Consider the following 17,771-nt stretch of genomic DNA (forward strand, 5'->3'; position numbering starts at 1 on the left):
TGTATGGCTGAGGGTGCTGTGTGTGTACAGTGTAGTGAGGGTGCGGAGAGTCACATTATATCACTGGTGACGTGGCAGTCACACCCCGTGGGCTGTGCAGGAAGCGTTGCGTGTACATTGCCCTGTCCGTTGCCCCGGGTGGATGTGGGGCTCCTGGGGGGCGGCTGCCGGCTCGCTGCCTCTTCTGATCGCGGGGATTTTATTTCATCTGGAGCATTCACCGACCGTGGAGCTGCCGAGGTACCGCAACCATTAACCCCTTCTGTCCTTCCAACCCACCCATTAACCCCTTCTGTCCTTCCAACCCACCCATTAACCCCTTCTGTCCTTCCAACCCACCCATTAACCCCTTCTGTCCTTCCCACTCACCCATTAACCCTTTCTGTCCTTCCCAACCATTAACCCCCCCTGTCCTTTCACCCCCCATTAACTCCTTCTGTCCTTCCCAGCCATTTAACCCCTTCTGTACTTCCCACACCACAATTTACACCATGTGTACTTCACACCCCCAAATTAACCCTTACTGTATATTACATCCTCTTTCCCACGTTGGAACCACCCATTAACTCTTTATCTTCCATTAACCTCTTCTCCTTTGTACACCAACTCATTAACTCTTTAGCCCCTATCAGGAAAGCCCACCCTCATGAAGCGTCCTTTGATGCCCTCCAAGCATTCCTATTCTGCCCAAGAAATATGTATAGGGGCTTCACTTTTATACCTTTACCTGTGATTAGGGGTGTGTATACAATATATATATATATGTGTATATATATATATATATATATATATATACAGCGATCAGCCAGAATATTATATATATATATATATATAAATACATACAGCGATCAGCCAGAATATTATATATATATATATATATATACAGTGATCAGCCAGAATATTATATATATTATATTCCCAGGGTTGGGCCCAGGCAGCGCCCATGGTAAATACACCGCTGCTGAGCGGCCCGGGTCGGCAATGAGCTCCTCATTGCCTGAGCCAAAGTCAATCACCTGTGAATATATTTGCTTTTATTTGCGATCACAGGATGGCAAAAGATATTCAGGCGCAAGACGAGGCCTTCAGGAGCATGAACAGAACCTGCTTTATCCTCGGAGCCACCGGAGAGACCGGCAAGGAGCTGCTGAAGGAGATCGTCGGTCGCCGGCTGTTCAGTAAAGTTACGGTCATCGGACGCAGGAAGTTACCGTTCCAAGATGAGACCTACGAGGACGTGGTCGGTATTTCGTGTTGTGGGCGACCGCATCAGTAACAGGCAGCATGCGACTCGGCAGCGTTAAAGGTCTTCTCCTTCACTGAATGCCCTCGGCGCATGCTCTCCTGACCAGTGACGTGTTTATGGGTATAACGTCCGCTGGATGCACTCTAGTGTTACGTACCCCGTCGGCTCGAACAATTTCTAATGATAATGGGGCGAGTGGTAAATGGGCCAGGGCGCAGAGCCCAAAACGAAACCCTCAGAGGGGAATCGTACCCCTGAAGGAGTGATATTAGTTTAATACTCACCCTGCGCGGCACTGAGTACCCGTTGTGTTACATGAGGTTCTTTTTTTTTTTGCCCCCTTCTGGTCCAGGTCCAGGAAGTGGTTGACTTCGAGAAGCTGGATGATCACGCAGCCGCCTTTCAGGGTCACGACGTTGGATTCTGCTGTTTGGGGACGACAAAAGCAAAATCCGGTGAGGTGAGTGAGCACTCGGAGCTAAATCTGGTCCCCACAACCCGGGCTGTTAACATGTGATCTGTAACCGGCACGCCGTACATACTGTGGTCGTTACATCCCACCCGGACCCCTCTGAGATTTGCTAGCGGGCAGAGTATTTATTAATCGGGCTCCCTCCTCTGTGTGGCCTCATGTGGCCCTCATACTCAAAACAGGGACATCGGTTTGTACCAGCGTGTTATTGTGAGACGTCGGGGAGGATGATTTACTAACGCGTGAGACGTTGCGTGTTTTTCCCGTGTTTTCGGCTCTCTGGCGGGTGATGACGCTCGTCGGTGGCCCAGGAGAGACCTCAGACTCCAGTGCTGGTTAACCGTTTGTGGTGGTGATTACCTGGCTGCAGCGACCGAACGTGGCCGAGGGGTTAAGCGTGGGAGGCTCAGGCGCGGGGGGGCGGCTCGATCTTTAGTTGAAATTGTCCGTTGTTAAGCAGGGACGCCGGCTCCTGATCGCGAGGGGAGCGTGGCTAATCAGGCCTGTCCGTCACATTCATTTCCAGCAGGACTCCATTCAGGAGGGCTTAGTCCCGACGCCAGAAAATGAGGGACTCGCTTTAATCAAACGACCCCTTTCATGGCCGTGGATGCGTAGGAATGTGGCGTCGGCAGCAGCCGTTTCCATTGGCCGGCTCTCTCGAGTCTCTCCCGAGTGTCGCTTTACGTTGCAGGGTGACCACGCGCCGCGCATGGCCGGTGAAAGTCTGTAGGCCCAAGGTTTCCAAAGCACTGACTATTAATACCAGGGTGCAGCCCCGTCGCTTGTCCAGGCTGGCCCCCTATGTCTTCCAGTACCCCGACTCACATCTGGGGAAGCTTTATGCGTAACTGAGGTTTTCATTTTTCCATCCAGGCCGGCTTCATCCGCGTCGACCACGACTACGTCCTAAAGTCGGCACAGCTGGCCAAAGCCGGCGGCTGCAAACACTTCAACCTGGAGTCCACCAAGGGGGCAGATAAGAGGAGCTCTTTCCTCTATCTGAGGGTCAAGGTCAGTGCAAGCGGTTTGTGAAAAGCCTTCCAGGAGACGCGGCAGCAGGCGGGAGCCGAGGGCATGCGTGGTGTCCGGCCGCGCATGGACATCTCATCTGCGTCTCTCTCACCTTTATTCTCCTCTCAGGGGGAAGTGGAGGCCGAAGTCGAGGAGCTGGACTTTGAGCGATATTCTGTCTTCAGACCGGCGTAAGTTCGCTCGGCGATCGCGTCCTCGGCCGGTCATTGTCCCCGGTAGGAAGGATTAGTTGCCGGATATTATTTTTCCGCGTGTAATGTGTGCGCTTTGCTTGCTTTGCAGCGTTTTGCTGTGTGACAGGCAGGAGTCTCGGCCCGCGGAGTGGATGGCCAGGAAGATGCTGGCTCCCGTATCATACGTGTTCCCCACCGCATTCTCCGTGCCCGTTAGCACCCTGGTAAAAGCCATGCTCAATAACGCCGTCTTCCAGAGTGATAAGAAGACGGAGCTGCTGGAGAACAAAGCTATTCACTCGCTGGGGAAGCTGCAGGAGACGAAGGGTTAATCAGTGCCTTCCACCCATTGGTTCGCTTAGGGAAGAACGTGTATGATGGTAAAAGCCGCTTTGCGGGGTAACGCGGGCGCCCCGCAGAAATACTCCGCTGTGGGGTAAAACGCCATGTCCCAAGCTTAACGGGGGCAGTTATTGTCACGGATGCCCGTAATTACCCCAACATTTTGCTTTGGTGTGGTTTATAATATTAAAACACATTAACCCCCTGCTGCCTGTGACGTGATTACTGTGTGGTGCTGCAAGCAATAAAGGTGACACTGAATTGACTGCTGCGTGTTCTGGTCTGTGTGTCAGGCAACACGGAGTACACGAGACATGACACGGGGACACAAGCCAGGGCATACCAGCAACACTGGGTACATACACTGTAAAGGGGGTTAATGCGTGCTGCAGAGGGGGTTAATGCGTGCTGCTTAGGGGGTTAATGCGTGCTGGGGAAAGTCAGGGCATCACATTAAAGGACCTCCCCACCCACTGTACGCACCTTAGCACACGGTTGCTGCGTGTTACTGCACTCTACATACATGTGTTGAGCGGCGTTTTGCATGTATGTGTGTAGCATGTTCTGTGTTATATATATATATGCGTGGTAAGTCCCGAGTGGCGGCTCACGCTCTGCAGGCTGCACTGAACATGTATTGAGGGTAAGTGGTGTGTGTAGCATGTGTTTGTGTGAACATCTGTGTGTGTTGTTAAGGTCTCTCTGTGTGTGTGTGTTAGTATAAGGGTGAGTGTCAGTGTCTGGGTGTGTTGATGTGTGTCTAGGTGTTCAGGTCAGTGTGTGTGTGTTAAGGTCTTGGTATGTTGGTGTATTTGTGTATGTTGGTGTGTATATGTGTGTGTTGGTGTGTCTCTGTGTTAAGGTCAGTGTGTATGTTGGTGTGTATATGTATGTTGGCGTGTTGTGTCTCTGTTAAGGTCTGGGGTGTGTGTTGGTGTGTCTCTGTGTTAAGGTCAGTGTGTATGTTGGCGTGTTGTGTCTTTGTTAAGGTCTGGGGTGTGTGTTGGTGTGTTTCTGTGTTAAGGTCAGTGTGTATGGGTGTGTGTTGGTGTGTGCAATTTGTATGGATGTGTTGGTGTGTATGGGGGTGTTGGTGAGCATGAGTATGTTGGTGTTGTGTCTACGTGTTAAGGCCAGTGTGTTGTGTCTCTATGTGTTTAGGTCAGTGTGTTGGTGAGTATGTTTATGTTGGTGTGTCTCTCTGTTAAGGTCAGTGTGCATGTTGGGGTGTGTGTATGTGTATGGTTGTGTCTCTATGTGTTATGGTCAGTGTGTGTTGGTGTGTATGGCTGTGTGGCGGGTGTTGGTGTGTCTCTATGCGTTAAGGTCAGTGTGAGTATGTGTGTGCATGTCGGTGTTGTGTCTCTCTGTTAAGGTCTGGGTGTGTATGTGTGTGTTGTATCTCTATGCGTTAAGGTCAGTGTGTGGTGTGTATGGGTGTGTGTCTCTGTTAAGGTCAGTGTGTGTGGTGTGTTGGTGTGTGTCTCTGTTAAGGTCAGTGTGTGTGGTGTGTTGGTGTGTGTCTGTTAAGGTCAGTGTGTGTGGTGTGTGTCTCTGTTAAGGTCAGTGTGTGTGGTGTGTATGGGTGTGTGTCTCTGTTAAGGTCAGTGTGTGTGGTGTGTATGGGTGTGTGTCTCTGTTAAGGTCAGTGTGTGGTGTGTATGGGTGTGTGTCTCTGTTAAGGTCAGTGTGTGTGGTGTGTATGGGTGTGTGTCTCTGTTAAGGTCAGTGTGTGTGGTGTGTATGGGTGTGTGTCTCTGTTAAGGTCAGTGTGTGGTGTGTTTTTGTGTCTCTGTGTCCGGTTGTCACGGTCTTCTCTCTTCTAGTTATATATGTGATTAGCATGTTCTGTGTTACATGTACATGTGTTGTATGTACGTGTAGCATGCTGTGTATATGTTAATGTGTTTGTGTGGAACATGTGTTATATATACATATACGTCTATAACACGTTCGCGTTCCTAGCCGGTGATCGGTAGTTCCGCGACGCATTTGGGAGTTGATGACGTCATGGAGAGCGTCAGGTTGGTTACTGTGGAAACGACGAGGACACACACCGAGCCCCGCTAGAAACCGGATGTTGGTGGGCGGGGCCTGTCGTATTGGAAACCAAGATGGCGCAGCGCGTGGAGACATGTGAGGGTTTTGTGTGTCATAATATAACATGTGTGATACATTACATAACATGCGTGTGATTCATACATACATACCATGTGTGTGATACATACATAACATCACATTCATAACATACATACAGTGTGTGTGAGATACATACATACATAACATACATTACATTAATACAGACACATTCATACATTGATTATTATAATTATTATACTTTATTTATAAAGTGCCGACAGATTCCGCAGCGCTGTACAAAGATGAAAGTGTGTGTGATACATACATACATACATGCTGTGTGTGTGATACAGGGAGAGTGAGTGTAATACAGAGAGGGTTGTAATATATGGAGGGGTGTAATACAGAGAGGGTTGTAACATATGGGGGGTGTAATACAGAGAAGGGTGTAATATATGGGGGGGTATAATACAGAGAGGGTTGTAATATATGGGGGTGTAATATAGAGAGGGTTGTAATATATGGGGGGTATAATATATGGGGGTGTAATACAGAGAGGGTTGTAATATATGGGGGCGTGTAATATATGGGGGGTCTATAATACAAAGAGGGTTGTAATATATGGGGGTTAATATATGGGGGTGTAATATAGAGAGGGTTGTAATATATGGGGGTATAATATATGGGGGTGTAATACAGAGAGGGTTGTAATATATGGGGGCATGTAATATATGGGGGGTGTATAATACAGAGAGGGTTGTAATATATGGGGGGGTGTAATACAGAGAGGGTTGTAATATGTGGGGGGTGTAATACAGAGAGGGTTGTAATATATGGGGGTGTATAATACAGAGAGGGTTGTAATATATGGGGGGTTGTAATACAGAGGGATGCGGGCCGTGTGTTCGCGCTCTCTGTCAGATGTTGGGGTTTTACTTTGCAGAGAGTTTACTGGGGAGCAGGAGATGCCTCTCAGCGATGAGGGGCCCCGGAGCTTCTCCGGCATCCACTACCCCTGCAAATCCGACGCTTATCAGGCCTGCTGGCAGACGTGAGCTTATAGCTAAACCAATTAATGTTAACTATACATTATTCAGGGCTCCTAACTGAAATAACTATACGTTATACAGGGGCCGGTCACCGATTTATCTATACATTATACAGGGCATCTTGCTGATTTAACTATACATTATACAGAAGCTCTCCGGGGCCGGCCTTTGTAATGTGCCGTGAAATCAGTGATGTGGGAGATTAAAGTCACGCGTGTTACACGGATTCTGCGTAAAGCCAATTCCTGGGAATAAAATGGGGTCTCGTTGTGTAAATGGTTGAGCAGCGCTGGAGGAGGGAGACAGCGACGAGATGCCTGAACTGTGTGACAGCGGCGATGATGCAGCCTGGGAGGATGATGAAGGGGCCAGAGCTGAAGTTCGCTGCCTGTTTTGTGAAAGGTGAATTTGGGGTTCCCTGACAGCCCCCTAACACTGAGCTTTGAGGCACCCCGACAGAGCCCCCTAACACTGAGCTTTGGGGTACCCCGACAGAGCCCCCTAACACTGAGCTTTGAGGTACCCCGACAGAGCCCCCTAACACTGAGCTTTGAGGTACCCCGACAGAGCCCCCTAACACTGAGCTTTGGGGTACCCCGACAGAGCCCCCTAACACTGAGCTTTGAGGTACCCCGACAGAGCCCCCTAACACTGAGCTTTGGGGTACCCCGACAGAGCCCCCTAACACTGAGCTTTGGGGTACCCCGACAGAGCCCCCTAACACTGAGCTTTGAGGTACCCCGACAGAGCCCCCTAACACTGAGCTTTGGGGTACCCCGACAGAGCCCCCTAACACTGAGCTTTGGGGTACCCCGACAGAGCCCCATAACACTGAGCTTTGGGGGTCTCTTTTTGGTGTATTCAGGGTGGATTGTTCTGCTGCGGAGACCTTCGTGCACTGCAAGTCCCAGCATCGCTTCGACGTGTGCGCCGCAGTGAGAGAGCACGGTACGTGTGAACCCCTTACACGGGCCGCCGGAGACCACCTGCCGGTAACTGTTACCGTCTGCCGCCGGGCGTCCGCGTTTCGTCTGTCGACTTGGGCTCAGTGATTGGCTGAATTCTAGCGGATCTCTTTTCCTTATTGAAGGTCTTGACACTTACGGCTACATCAAGCTAATTAACTACATCAGGTCCACGGTAAGTACATACCTGTCTGACTGCATATCTCATGCGTGTTCCGTGTGGAATCCATGTTCTCTTGCGTCACGTTTATGACGTTTGGCTTTTTTCAGGGGTGCAGTGCGGAGTCTCTGGAGAACGTGCGCGAGCCGCTGCCCTGGGAGAAGGACGAGTTCCTGATGCCGGTTATAAAGGACGACGCTCTTCTTCAGTTTGGTGAGCGAGCCGGTTTGGGGAGCACGGGGGCCGGTTTTGGCACCGATGGTGATGGTTTGGCGCGGTTTGTTGCGGGTTCTGTTAGGACCGAATGGCTCCTGAGTACGGGCGGTAGAGAGCGCGCTAACGGTGTACTCTAATCGCTCCTTCGTGCTGACGGTGCGCTCTAATGGCTCCTCGGTGCTGACGGTGCGCTCTAATGGATCCTCGGTGTTGACGGTGCGCTCTAATGGATCCTCGGTGCTGACGGTGCGCTCTAATGGCTCCTCCGTGCTGACGGTGCGCTCTAATGGATCCTCCGTGCTGACGGTGCGCTCTAATGGCTCCTCCGTGCTGAGGGTGCGCTCTAATGGCTCCTCCGTGCTGACGGTGCGCTCTAATGGCTCCTCCGTGCTGACGGTGCGCTCTAATGGCTCCTCCGTGCTGACGGTGCGCTCTAATGGCTCCTCCGTGCTGACGGTGCGCTCTAATGGCTCCTCCGTGCTGACGGTGCGCTCTAATGGCTCCTCCGTGCTGACGGTGCGCTCTAATGGCTCCTCCGTGCACGGTGTACGTTTGCGCTTCTCACCCGGGTCTCACACCTTGTTTTAGACGTGGAGGACATGGATGTCTCCATGGATGTCTCCCGGGACGAGAGCGCCGAAGGTGCCCGGTCCGCATGCGCTCACTGCAGACGCGCGGAGAGTCGAGCTCAGGCGGCCGAGGCAAAGTTAGCTCTGGCTCTGGAAGACCTTCACAAAATGAGGTAAAAACGTAAAAAAAAAGTAAAAGAGTAAATCTGCTCGCTGCTCGTCCCCGGGATGTTTTTAAAGGGACACTGATGTGCGATGTCACTGACGCCCCCCCGCGCGGTGTGCGCGCGATGTCACTGATGCCCCCCCGCACGGTGTGCGCGCGATGTCACTGACGCCCCCCCGCACGGTGTGCGCGCGATGTCACTGACGCCCCCCCCGCGCGGTGTGCGCGCGATGTCACTGACGCCCCCCCGCGCGGTGTGCGCGCGATGTCACTGACGCCCCCCCCCGCGCGGTGTGCGCGCGATGTCACTGACGCCCCCCCCGCGCGGTGTGCGCGCGATGTCACTGACGCCCCCCCGCGCGGTGTGCGCGCGATGTCACTGACGCCCCCCCGCGCGGTGTGCGCGCGATGTCACTGACGCCCCCCCCGCGCGGTGTGCGCGCGATGTCACTGACGCCCCCCCGCGCGGTGTGCGCGCGATGTCACTGACGCCCCCCCCGCGCGGTGTGCGCGCGATGTCACTGACGCCCCCCCCGCGCGGTCGTGCGCGCGATGTCACTGACGCCCCCCCCCGCGCGGTGTGCGCGCGATGTCACTGACGCCCCCCCCCGCGCGGTGTGCGCGCGATGTCACTGACGCCCCCCCCCGCGCGGTGTGCGCGCGATGTCACTGACGCCCCCCCCCGCGCGGTGTGCGCGCGATGTCACTGACGCCCCCCCCGCGCGGTGTGCGCGCGATGTCACTGACGCCCCCCCCGCGCGGTGTGCGCGCGATGTCACTGACGCCCCCCCCCGCGCGGTGTGCGCGCGATGTCACTGACGCCCCCCCCCGCGCGGCGTGCGCGCGATGTCACTGACGCCCCCCCCCGCGCGGCGTGCGCGCGATGTCACTGACGCCCCCCCGCGCGGCGTGCGCGCGATGTCACTGACGCCCCCCCCGCGCGGCGTGCGCGCGATGTCACTGACGCCCCCCCGCGCGGCGTGCGCGCGATGTCACTGACGCCCCCCCCGCGCGGCGTGCGCGCGATGTCACTGACGCCCCCCCGCGCGGTGTGCGCGCGATGTCACTGACGCCCCCCCGCGCGGTGTGCGCGCGATGTCACTGACGCCCCCCCCGCGCGGTGTGCGCGCGATGTCACTGACGCCCCCCGCGCGCGGTGTCACTGACGCCCCCCCCGCACGGTGTGCGCGCGATGTAAATGGGGCCCCCCCCGCACGGTGTGCGCGCGATGTCACTGACGCCCCCCCACCGCACGGTGTGCGCCCGATGTCACTGACGCCCCCCCACCGCACGGTGTGGGGGCGTTGTCACTGACGCCCCCCCACCGCACGGTGTGCGCGCGATGTCACTGACGCCCCCCCCCCCCGCACGGTGTGTGCGATGTCACTGACGCCCCCCCACCGCACGGTGTGCGCGCGATGTCACTGACGCCCCCCCCGCACGGTGTGCGCGCGATGTCACTGACGCCCCACCACCGCACGGTGTGCGCGCGATGTCACTGACGCCCCCCCCCGCACGGTGTGTGCGATGTCACTGACGCCCCCCCCCGCACGGTGTGTGCGATGTCCCCCCGCATGGTGTGTGCGAATTGGATGCCATGCGCCGTGTGGGCCAGCAGGGGGCTCCCTTGCTTGCGCCGTGTGATTGTTCGCATTATCCACGGGTCACTGACCTGTCGGCCGTTTCCGATTGATTGCAGACGACTTGCCCGGGATTTTGTGATGACAGCGGACGTTGGACGGGGGTCTTCTTCCAGCGGGGCCGTGGCAGACCTGGACGAGGACGAGGACAGCGTTTACTTTAGCTCTTACGGACACTTTGGGATACATGAGGAGATGCTGAAGGTTAGAGGGATTAAAGGGTTAATTATTGTATGTGCTTGATGTGACTCCATATATATTGTGCTGCGTTAGGCCATTACATGGACCTTAGCCGTGACATTGGGAGGTTAGCGTGTGCAGCGCTCCTCATGTTACACGTGTTACTACATGTTACATGTAGGGCTGCGGATGTCAGGAGTCGGATCATCGGGCGACCTCCGCGCGTTAAACTTTATTTCACTTTATTGTCCAGCATGACCGAAGTGTGAGCGGACCCCTGTGCCAAGATCTGTCCAATCAGAGAGCCCCCCCTGTGTAATGTATAGATAAATCAGTGAGCCCCCCCTGTATAATGTATAACTCAGCGAGCCGGCCCCTGTATAATGTATAGATAGAGGGACTCTGTACTCTGGCCCCGGGGGGGGTCTGTACTCTGCCTTGGGCGGGCGGGGCTCTGTACTTGACCGCAGGTATGTTTGGAGGCCCCCATCATACACGATTCGCTTCTCACATAAAGACAGTCGGGGGTCTCGGCAGCAATCGGGAAATCAGTGAGCCGGAAAATCTCGTCGGCCGACGTAATCAATTCCATCCCCGCATCTGGGGCCGTGCCTGCGCACCAACCCCCCCCCCCCGTGCCTGCGCTGCATCCCCCCCCCGTGCCTGCGCTGCATCCCCCCCCGTGCCTGCGCTGCATCCCCCCCCGTGCCTGTGCTGCACCCCCCCGTGCCTGCGCTGCACCCCCCTGTGCCTGCGCTGCACCCCCCCGTGCCTGCGCTGCACCCCCCCGTGCCTGCGCTGCACCCCCCCCGTGCCTGCGCTGCACCCCCCCGTGCCTGCGCTGCAAACAACCCCCCGTGCCTGCGCTGCAAACAACCCCCCGTGCCTGCGCTGAAAACAACCCCCCGTGCCTGCGCTGAAAACAACCCCCCCGTGCCTGCGCTGCACCCCCCCGTGCCTGCGCTGCACCCCCAGATGCTTGTGCTGCTGCCACCCCCCACATGCTGCTTCCCCCCCCTGCACTGCCCCCCGCTACGCCCGCAGAGAACACGCGTGTTAGACGGAGCTTCTCTATAACCTGAATAGCCTCCAATTCTGAGGTTTTTAAAAAACTTTTGATACGAGTAAAGATGACGGTGAGGAAATTAACCCTTTCACTGATGTCTGTATGCGTTGCCCCTGCGCGCCACGCTCTGCTTCGGATAAAGCGTGTCTGGGCCATCCGTGGCGCTCGTCATGTTAATGGGTCGCCTTCGGGCCGTTCACGCTTCAGAGAACGGATTCGTTTTAATTAGTGGCGCGGAGCGTTTCGTGGGATTAACCCTTTCTACTGCTGCAATTACACAAATAATGTGAATATGAGCCACAAATGATGCTCTTTGTTTGCGTGGCACACGCGTGTCGTTCGTACGCATACATTAAATAAAGAACGTCCCGGCGAGATATGTGTTCCGCCCCGTTTGCTGGTTACCGGCGGCGGGTATGTAGTCTGTGGGGTCCGCGGGACGTGGGGGAGCCTGTTGTGGCACTTGTGTCAATCTGCGTGTTTGTGATTCCCCCCGCAGGACGCGGTGCGGACCGAAAATTACCGCAACTTCATCTACCGGAATCCACACATTTTCAAGGACAAGGTGAGCTCCGTGGGGGGGGGCATCGGGGGGTTGTTGACCATGCCCCGTTTATTATGAATGGAGTAAACGTCATTGTGTGTGTACCACGTCAGCCTGGCATGTACCCCAGTAATGCCCCCGTCTGCCCCCCAGGTGGTTCTGGACGTGGGCTGTGGCACGGCCATCCTCTCCATGTTTGCGGCCAGAGCCGGAGCGAAGCGGGTGATCGGCGTGGATCAGTCGGATATCATCTACCAGGCGATGGACGTCATCCGGTGAGGGGCCATTCTCGCCAACTGCCCCTGAGGGGAGATAGGGACGGGATTTACCCCACTCCTCATGTCGCGCGCCTCTCATGGGCTGCTGTTGTTAAGCCGTCTCATGACAAACCAGAAGCAGGTTCAGGAGTTCACCCCGTCCTGCGATCCTTTCACGGACTCTGTGTTTCAATTACCCGCCTGATGAGAGTCCCGGAGTGCAGCGAGATAGCGGAGAAGAAACAGAAATAAGAGTGAGCGTGCGGCCCCCGCGGTGAGGAACGACCGCGCTGCCAATAACATTCACTCTTAATTGATTCTGTTCTCTGCCACCCCTGAAAAGCTGCTTTATTTCCAGAGTTTATTTCTTCCGCGGGGCTGGCGTGCGGGGGGGGGGTGATGGGCGGTTTGGGTCTTTGAGTGCGCGAGGCTGGCGGGGGGGGTCAGTTGGGGGTTTGGGTCTTTGAGCACGCAAGGCTGGCAGGGTGTGGGGGGGCATTTGACGTCCGGGGGGGGGTTGGTTCGGCACGCGACGCTGGAGGAGACGGCTGGGTTTGAAGAATGGAGCGCGCAGGCTGTTATCCACCACCCTCTCAGTAAAGTAAAACTCCCTTCCGTTCCGTCTCAGTCTCCGACGCTCTCGCGATTCCCGTCTCTTCTTACAACAGAAATATTTTTCATCCCAAAAACGGCTGGTCTGGGGAGTTGTAGTTCAGGCAAATCTCGCAGCTCTCTCTCTCTCTCTCTCTCTCTCTCTCTCTCTCTCACTCACCTCCCGTCTCTCTCACCCCCCCCTGCGCTCTCTCTCACTCACCCCCCCTGCACTCTCACTCACCCCCCCTGCGCTCTCTCTCACCCCCCCTGCGCTCTCTCTCACTCACCCCCCCTGCGCTCTCACTCACCCCCCCTGCGCTCTCACTCACCCCCCCTGCGCTCTCTCTCACTCACCCCCCCTGCGCTCTCTCTCACACACCCCCTGCGCTCTCTCTCACACCCCTCCTGCGCTCTCTCTCACCCTCCTGCGCTCTCTCTCTCTCTCGCCCCCTCGGCTCGCTCTCTCTCTCTCTCGCCCCCTCGGCTCTCTCTCTCTCTCTTGCCCCCTCGGCTCTCTCTCTCTCTCGCCCCCTCGGCTCGCTCTCTCTCTCTCGCCCCCTCGGCTCGCTCTCTCTCTCGTGCCCCCTCGGCTCTCTCTCTCTCTCGCCCCCTCGGCTCGCTCTCTCTCTCTCTCGCCCCCTCGGCTCGCTCTCTCTCTCTCTCGCCCCCTCGGCTCGCTCTCTCTCTCTCGCCCCCTCGGCTCGCTCTCTCTCTCTCGCCCCCTCGGCTCGCTCTCTCGCCCCCTCGGCTCGCTCTCTCTCTCTCTCGCCCCCTCGGCTCGTTCTCTCTCTCTCTCGCCCCCTCGGCTCGCTCTCTCTCTCTCGCCCCCTCGGCTCGCTCTCTCTCGCCCCCTCGGCTCTCTCTCTCGCCCCCTCGGCTCGCTCGCTCTCTCGCCCCTTCGGCTCGCTCTCTCTCTCTCTCGCCCCCTCGGCTCGCTCTCTCTCTCTCTCGCCCCCTCGGCTCGCTCTCTCTCTCTCTCGCCCCCTCGGCTCGCTCTCTCTCTCTCTCGCCCCCTCGGCTCGCTCTCTCTCTCTCTCGCCCCCTCGGCTCGCTCTCTCTCTCTCTCGCCCCCTCGGCTCGCTCTCTCTCTCTCTCTCTCACCCCCCCCTGCGCTCTCTCTCACTCACCCCCCCTGCACTCTCACTCACCCCCCCTGCGCTCTCACTCACCCCCCCTGCGCTCTCTCTCACCCCCCCTGCGCTCTCTCTCACCCCCCCTGCGCTCTCTCTCACCCCCCCTGCGCTCTCTCTCACTCACCCCCCCTGCGCTCTCACTCACCCCCCCTGCGCTCTCACTCACCCCCCCTGCGCTCTCTCTCACTCACCCCCCTGCGCTCTCTCTCACTCACCCCCCCTGCGCTCTCTCTCACACCCCCTCTGCGCTCTCTCTCACACCCCTCCTGCGCTCTCTCTCACCCTCCTGCGCTCTCTCTCTCTCTCGCCCCCTCGGCTCGCTCTCTCTCTCTCTCGCCCCCTCGGCTCGCTCTCTCTCTCTCTCGCCCCCTCGGCTCGCTCTCTCTCTCTCTCTCGCCCCCTCGGCTCTCTCTCTCTCTCTCGCCCCCTCGGCTCGCTCTCTCTCTCTCGCCCCCTCGGCTCGCTCTCTCTCTCTCGCCCCCTCGGCTCGCTCTCTCTCTCGTGCCCCCTCGGCTCTCTCTCTCGCCCCCTCGGCTCGCTCTCTCTCTCTCTCTCTCGCCCCCTCGGCTCGCTCTCTCTCTCTCGCCCCCTCGGCTCGCTCTCTCTCTCTCGCCCCCTCGGCTCGCTCTCTCGCCTCCTCGGCTCGCTCTCTCTCTCTCTCGCCCCCTCGGCTCTCTCTCTCTCTCGCCCCCTCGGCTCGCGCTCTCTCTCTCTCTCTCTCTCGCCCCCTCGGCTCGCTCTCTCTCTCTCTCGCCCCCTCGGCTCGTTCTCTCTCTCTCTCGCCCCCTCGGCTCGTTCTCTCTCTCTCTCGCCCCCTCGGCTCGTTCTCTCTCTCTCTCGCCCCCTCGGCTCGCTCTCTCTCTCTCGCCCCCTCGGCTCTCTCTCTCGCCCCCTCGGCTCGCTCGCTCTCTCGCCCCTTCGGCTCGCTCTCTCTCTCTCGCCCCCTCGGCTCGCTCTCTCTCTCTCTCTCTCTCTCGCCCCCTCGGCTCTCTCTCTCTCTCGCCCCCTCGGCTCGCTCTCTCTCTCTCTCGCCCCCTCGGCTCGCTCTCTCTCTCTCTCGCCCCCTCGGCTCGCTCTCTCTCTCTCTCGCCCCCTCGGCTCGCTCTCTCTCGCCCCCTCGGCTCGTTCTCTCTCTCTCTCGCCCCCTCGGCTCGCTCTCTCTCTCTCGCCCCCTCGGCTCTCTCTCTCTCGCCCCCTCGGCTCGCTCTCTCTCTCTCGCCCCCTCGGCTCTCTCTCTCGCCCCCTCGGCTCGCTCGCTCTCTCGCCCCTTCGGCTCGCTCTCTCTCTCTCGCCCCCTCGGCTCGCTCTCTCTCTCTCTCGCCCCCTCGGCTCGCTCTCTCTCTCTCTCGCCCCCTCGGCTCGCTCTCTCTCGCCCCCTCGGCTCGCTCTCTCTCTCTCGCCCCCTCGGCTCTCTCTCTCTCGCCCCCTCGGCTCTCTCTCTCGCCCCCTCGGCTCGCTCGCTCTCTCGCCCCTTCGGCTCGCTCTCTCTCGCCCCCTCGGCTCGCTCGCTCTCTCGCCCCTTCGGCTCGCTCTCTCTCTCTCTCGCCCCCTCGGCTCGCTCTCTCTCTCTCTCGCCCCCTCGGCTCGCTCTCTCTCTCTCTCGCCCCCTCGGCTCGCTCTCTCTCTCTCTCACCCCCTCGGCTCGCTCTCTCTCTCTCTCGCCCCCTCGGCTCGCTCTCTCTCTCTCTCGCCCCCTCGGCTCGTTCTCTCTCTCTCTCTCGCCCCCTCGGCTCTCTCTTTCTCGCCCCCTCGGCTCGCTCTCTCTCTCTCGCCCCCTCGGCTCTCTCTCTCGCCCCCTCGGCTCGCTCGCTCTCTCGCCCCTTCGGCTCGCTCTCTCTCTCTCTCGCCCCCTCGGCTCGCTCTCTCTCTCTCTCGCCCCCTCGGCTCGCTCTCTCTCTCTCGCCCCCTCGGCTCTCTCTCTCGCCCCCTCGGCTCGCTCGCTCTCTCGCCCCTTCGGCTCGCTCTCTCTCTCTCGCCCCCTCGGCTCGCTCTCTCTCTCTCTCGCCCCCTCGGCTCGCTCTCTCTCTCTCTCGCCCCCTCGGCTCGCTCTCTCTCTCTCTCGCCCCCTCGGCTCGCTCTCTCTCTCTCTGCCGCCGGTGGGTTCTGGGTGTGGGGGTCTCTCGGAGCCCCCGTTATATACCTGAATCAGCAGATGAATTTACCCCCCGCAGGTTAAATAAGTTGGAGAACACGGTGAGTCTGATCAAGGGGCGAATCGAGGAGGTGGAGCTGCCGGTGGAGAAGGTGGACGTCATCATATCTGAGTGGATGGTGAGTTTGGACACGCTAGCGACACGTGTGTCTCAGAATAACATGTCTTCATGGGCAGTTCTGGGGCTGTAAATGAGTCCCGGTTAGAGGTGACCCCGGCGCGTTCTGCTGCTTTTATCTTATTTTATCTGATGAATATGTAAGCGCCCCCCCCCCGGCACGTCCCGTGTGCTGCCGGCCCGTGGCGCTCGCGCCGTTTGGCATTATGAGATGCGGCAGCAGAGACATTACTGTCCGTCAGGGCCGGGAGCGATAAGACGAGACGTCTTCAGGACGAACGCCGAGACCTCTGTGCCGAGCGTCTCCTGTCAGGATACAACCGCGAGAGGAGCCACTTCTCAAGGTCAAGCAGGGCGCTGAATGCCGACTGGCTGGTATCGGGGGGGGTGCCCTGTAATAATATGTGGGCGCAGGAAGTCATGCTGAATGCTGATTGGCTGGTATTGGGGGTGGTTGTATGCCCCCCAGTAATATGTGGGCGCAGGAAGTCATACTGATTGCCGATTGGCTGGTATCGGGGGGGTGGGATGCCCCCCAGTAATATGTGGGCACAGAAAGTGATACTGAATGCCGATTGGCTGGTATTGGAGGGGTGGGATTGCCCCCCCAATAATATGTGGGCACAGAAAGTAATACTGAATGCCGATTGGCTGGTATTGGGTGCGTGGGAAGTGATACTGAATGCCGATTGGCTGGTATTGGGGGTGTGGGAAGTGATACTGATTGCCGATTGGCTGGTATTGGGGTGGGATGCCCCCCAGTAATATGTGGGCGCAGGAAGTCATACTGAATGCCGATTGGCTGGTATTGGGGGTGTGGGACGTGATACTGAATGCCGATTGGCTGGTATTGGGGGTGTGGGAAGTGATACTGAATGCCGATTGGCTGGTATTGGGGGTGTGGGAAGTGATACTGATTGCCGATTGGCTGGTATTGGGGGTGTGGGAAGTGATACTGAATGCCGATTGGCTGGTATTGGGGGTGTGGGAAGTGATACTGATTGCCGATTGGCTGGTATTGGGGGTGTGGGAAGTGATACTGAATGCCGATTGGCTGGTATTGGGGGTGTGGGAAGTGATACTGATTGCCGATTGGCTGGTATTGGGGTGGGATGCCCCCCAGTAATATGTGGGCGCAGGAAGTCATACTGAATGCTGATTGGCTGGTATTGGGGGGTGGGAAGTGATACTGAATGCCGATTGGCTGGTATTGGGGGTGGGAAGTGATACTGAATGCCGATTGGCTGGTATTGGGGGTGAGTGACCGTCTGTCTCCTATCTCCAGGGTTACTTCCTCCTGTTTGAGTCGATGTTGGACTCGGTTCTCGTGGCCAAGCGGCGGTTCCTTGGTGCCGGCGGCTCAGGTCAGTATGGAGATCGTCGCATCGGCCCGGTAACCGGGTTCTTCAGAAATTAACCCGTTCATCCTGGAGCTCCTGGATTGGCCGATCCCGTGGAAGCGTCTGGTTGTCTCCATGTTGTTCGTCGGTAGGAGTCGCTCGCTCCTGAAAGATATAAAGAGACCGTAAGAGTAACCGTCACATTCAGACGGCTGACGGCGTCTCTCAACAAGTTGGGAGCTCCCAGGGGCCACTAAGCTCCTCCCACTGCGCAG

General features: G+C 57.8%; 2 protein-coding genes across 2 annotated transcripts in view; both read left to right on the forward strand.

The window, feature by feature from the left end:
• Positions 1-1,051: 1,051 nt before the first annotated feature.
• On the forward strand, positions 1,052-3,258 carry HTATIP2 (HIV-1 Tat interactive protein 2). Its single transcript, XM_089507201.1, has 5 exons — positions 1,052-1,240; positions 1,599-1,706; positions 2,595-2,732; positions 2,862-2,923; positions 3,036-3,258. Exons 1-5 carry the CDS (start codon positions 1,052-1,054, stop codon positions 3,256-3,258), a joined length of 720 nt encoding a protein of 239 aa, XP_089363327.1.
• A 3,067-nt stretch (positions 3,259-6,325) lies between these two features.
• The window catches only part of LOC149271695 (protein arginine N-methyltransferase 3-like), a gene marked incomplete at its 3' end in the record, with an annotated part of 15,233 nt that continues 3,787 nt past the window's right edge, over positions 6,326-17,771 (forward strand). The window contains exons 1-11 of the mRNA XM_089507202.1: positions 6,326-6,398; positions 6,684-6,798; positions 7,262-7,344; positions 7,487-7,536; positions 7,632-7,734; positions 8,326-8,479; positions 10,172-10,316; positions 11,858-11,923; positions 12,056-12,177; positions 16,058-16,157; positions 17,442-17,520. Of these exons, the coding sequence (XP_089363328.1) occupies positions 6,326-6,398; positions 6,684-6,798; positions 7,262-7,344; positions 7,487-7,536; positions 7,632-7,734; positions 8,326-8,479; positions 10,172-10,316; positions 11,858-11,923; positions 12,056-12,177; positions 16,058-16,157; positions 17,442-17,520 (1,090 nt within the window). The remainder of the gene's footprint in view (positions 6,399-6,683; positions 6,799-7,261; positions 7,345-7,486; positions 7,537-7,631; positions 7,735-8,325; positions 8,480-10,171; positions 10,317-11,857; positions 11,924-12,055; positions 12,178-16,057; positions 16,158-17,441; positions 17,521-17,771) is intronic.

The sequence above is a fragment of the Sceloporus occidentalis genome, unplaced genomic scaffold (assembly GCF_023333645.1).
Source record: "Sceloporus occidentalis isolate IW3139 unplaced genomic scaffold, rSceOcc1.0.p SCAF_473, whole genome shotgun sequence".
Classification (NCBI taxonomy): Eukaryota; Metazoa; Chordata; class Lepidosauria; order Squamata; family Phrynosomatidae; genus Sceloporus; species Sceloporus occidentalis.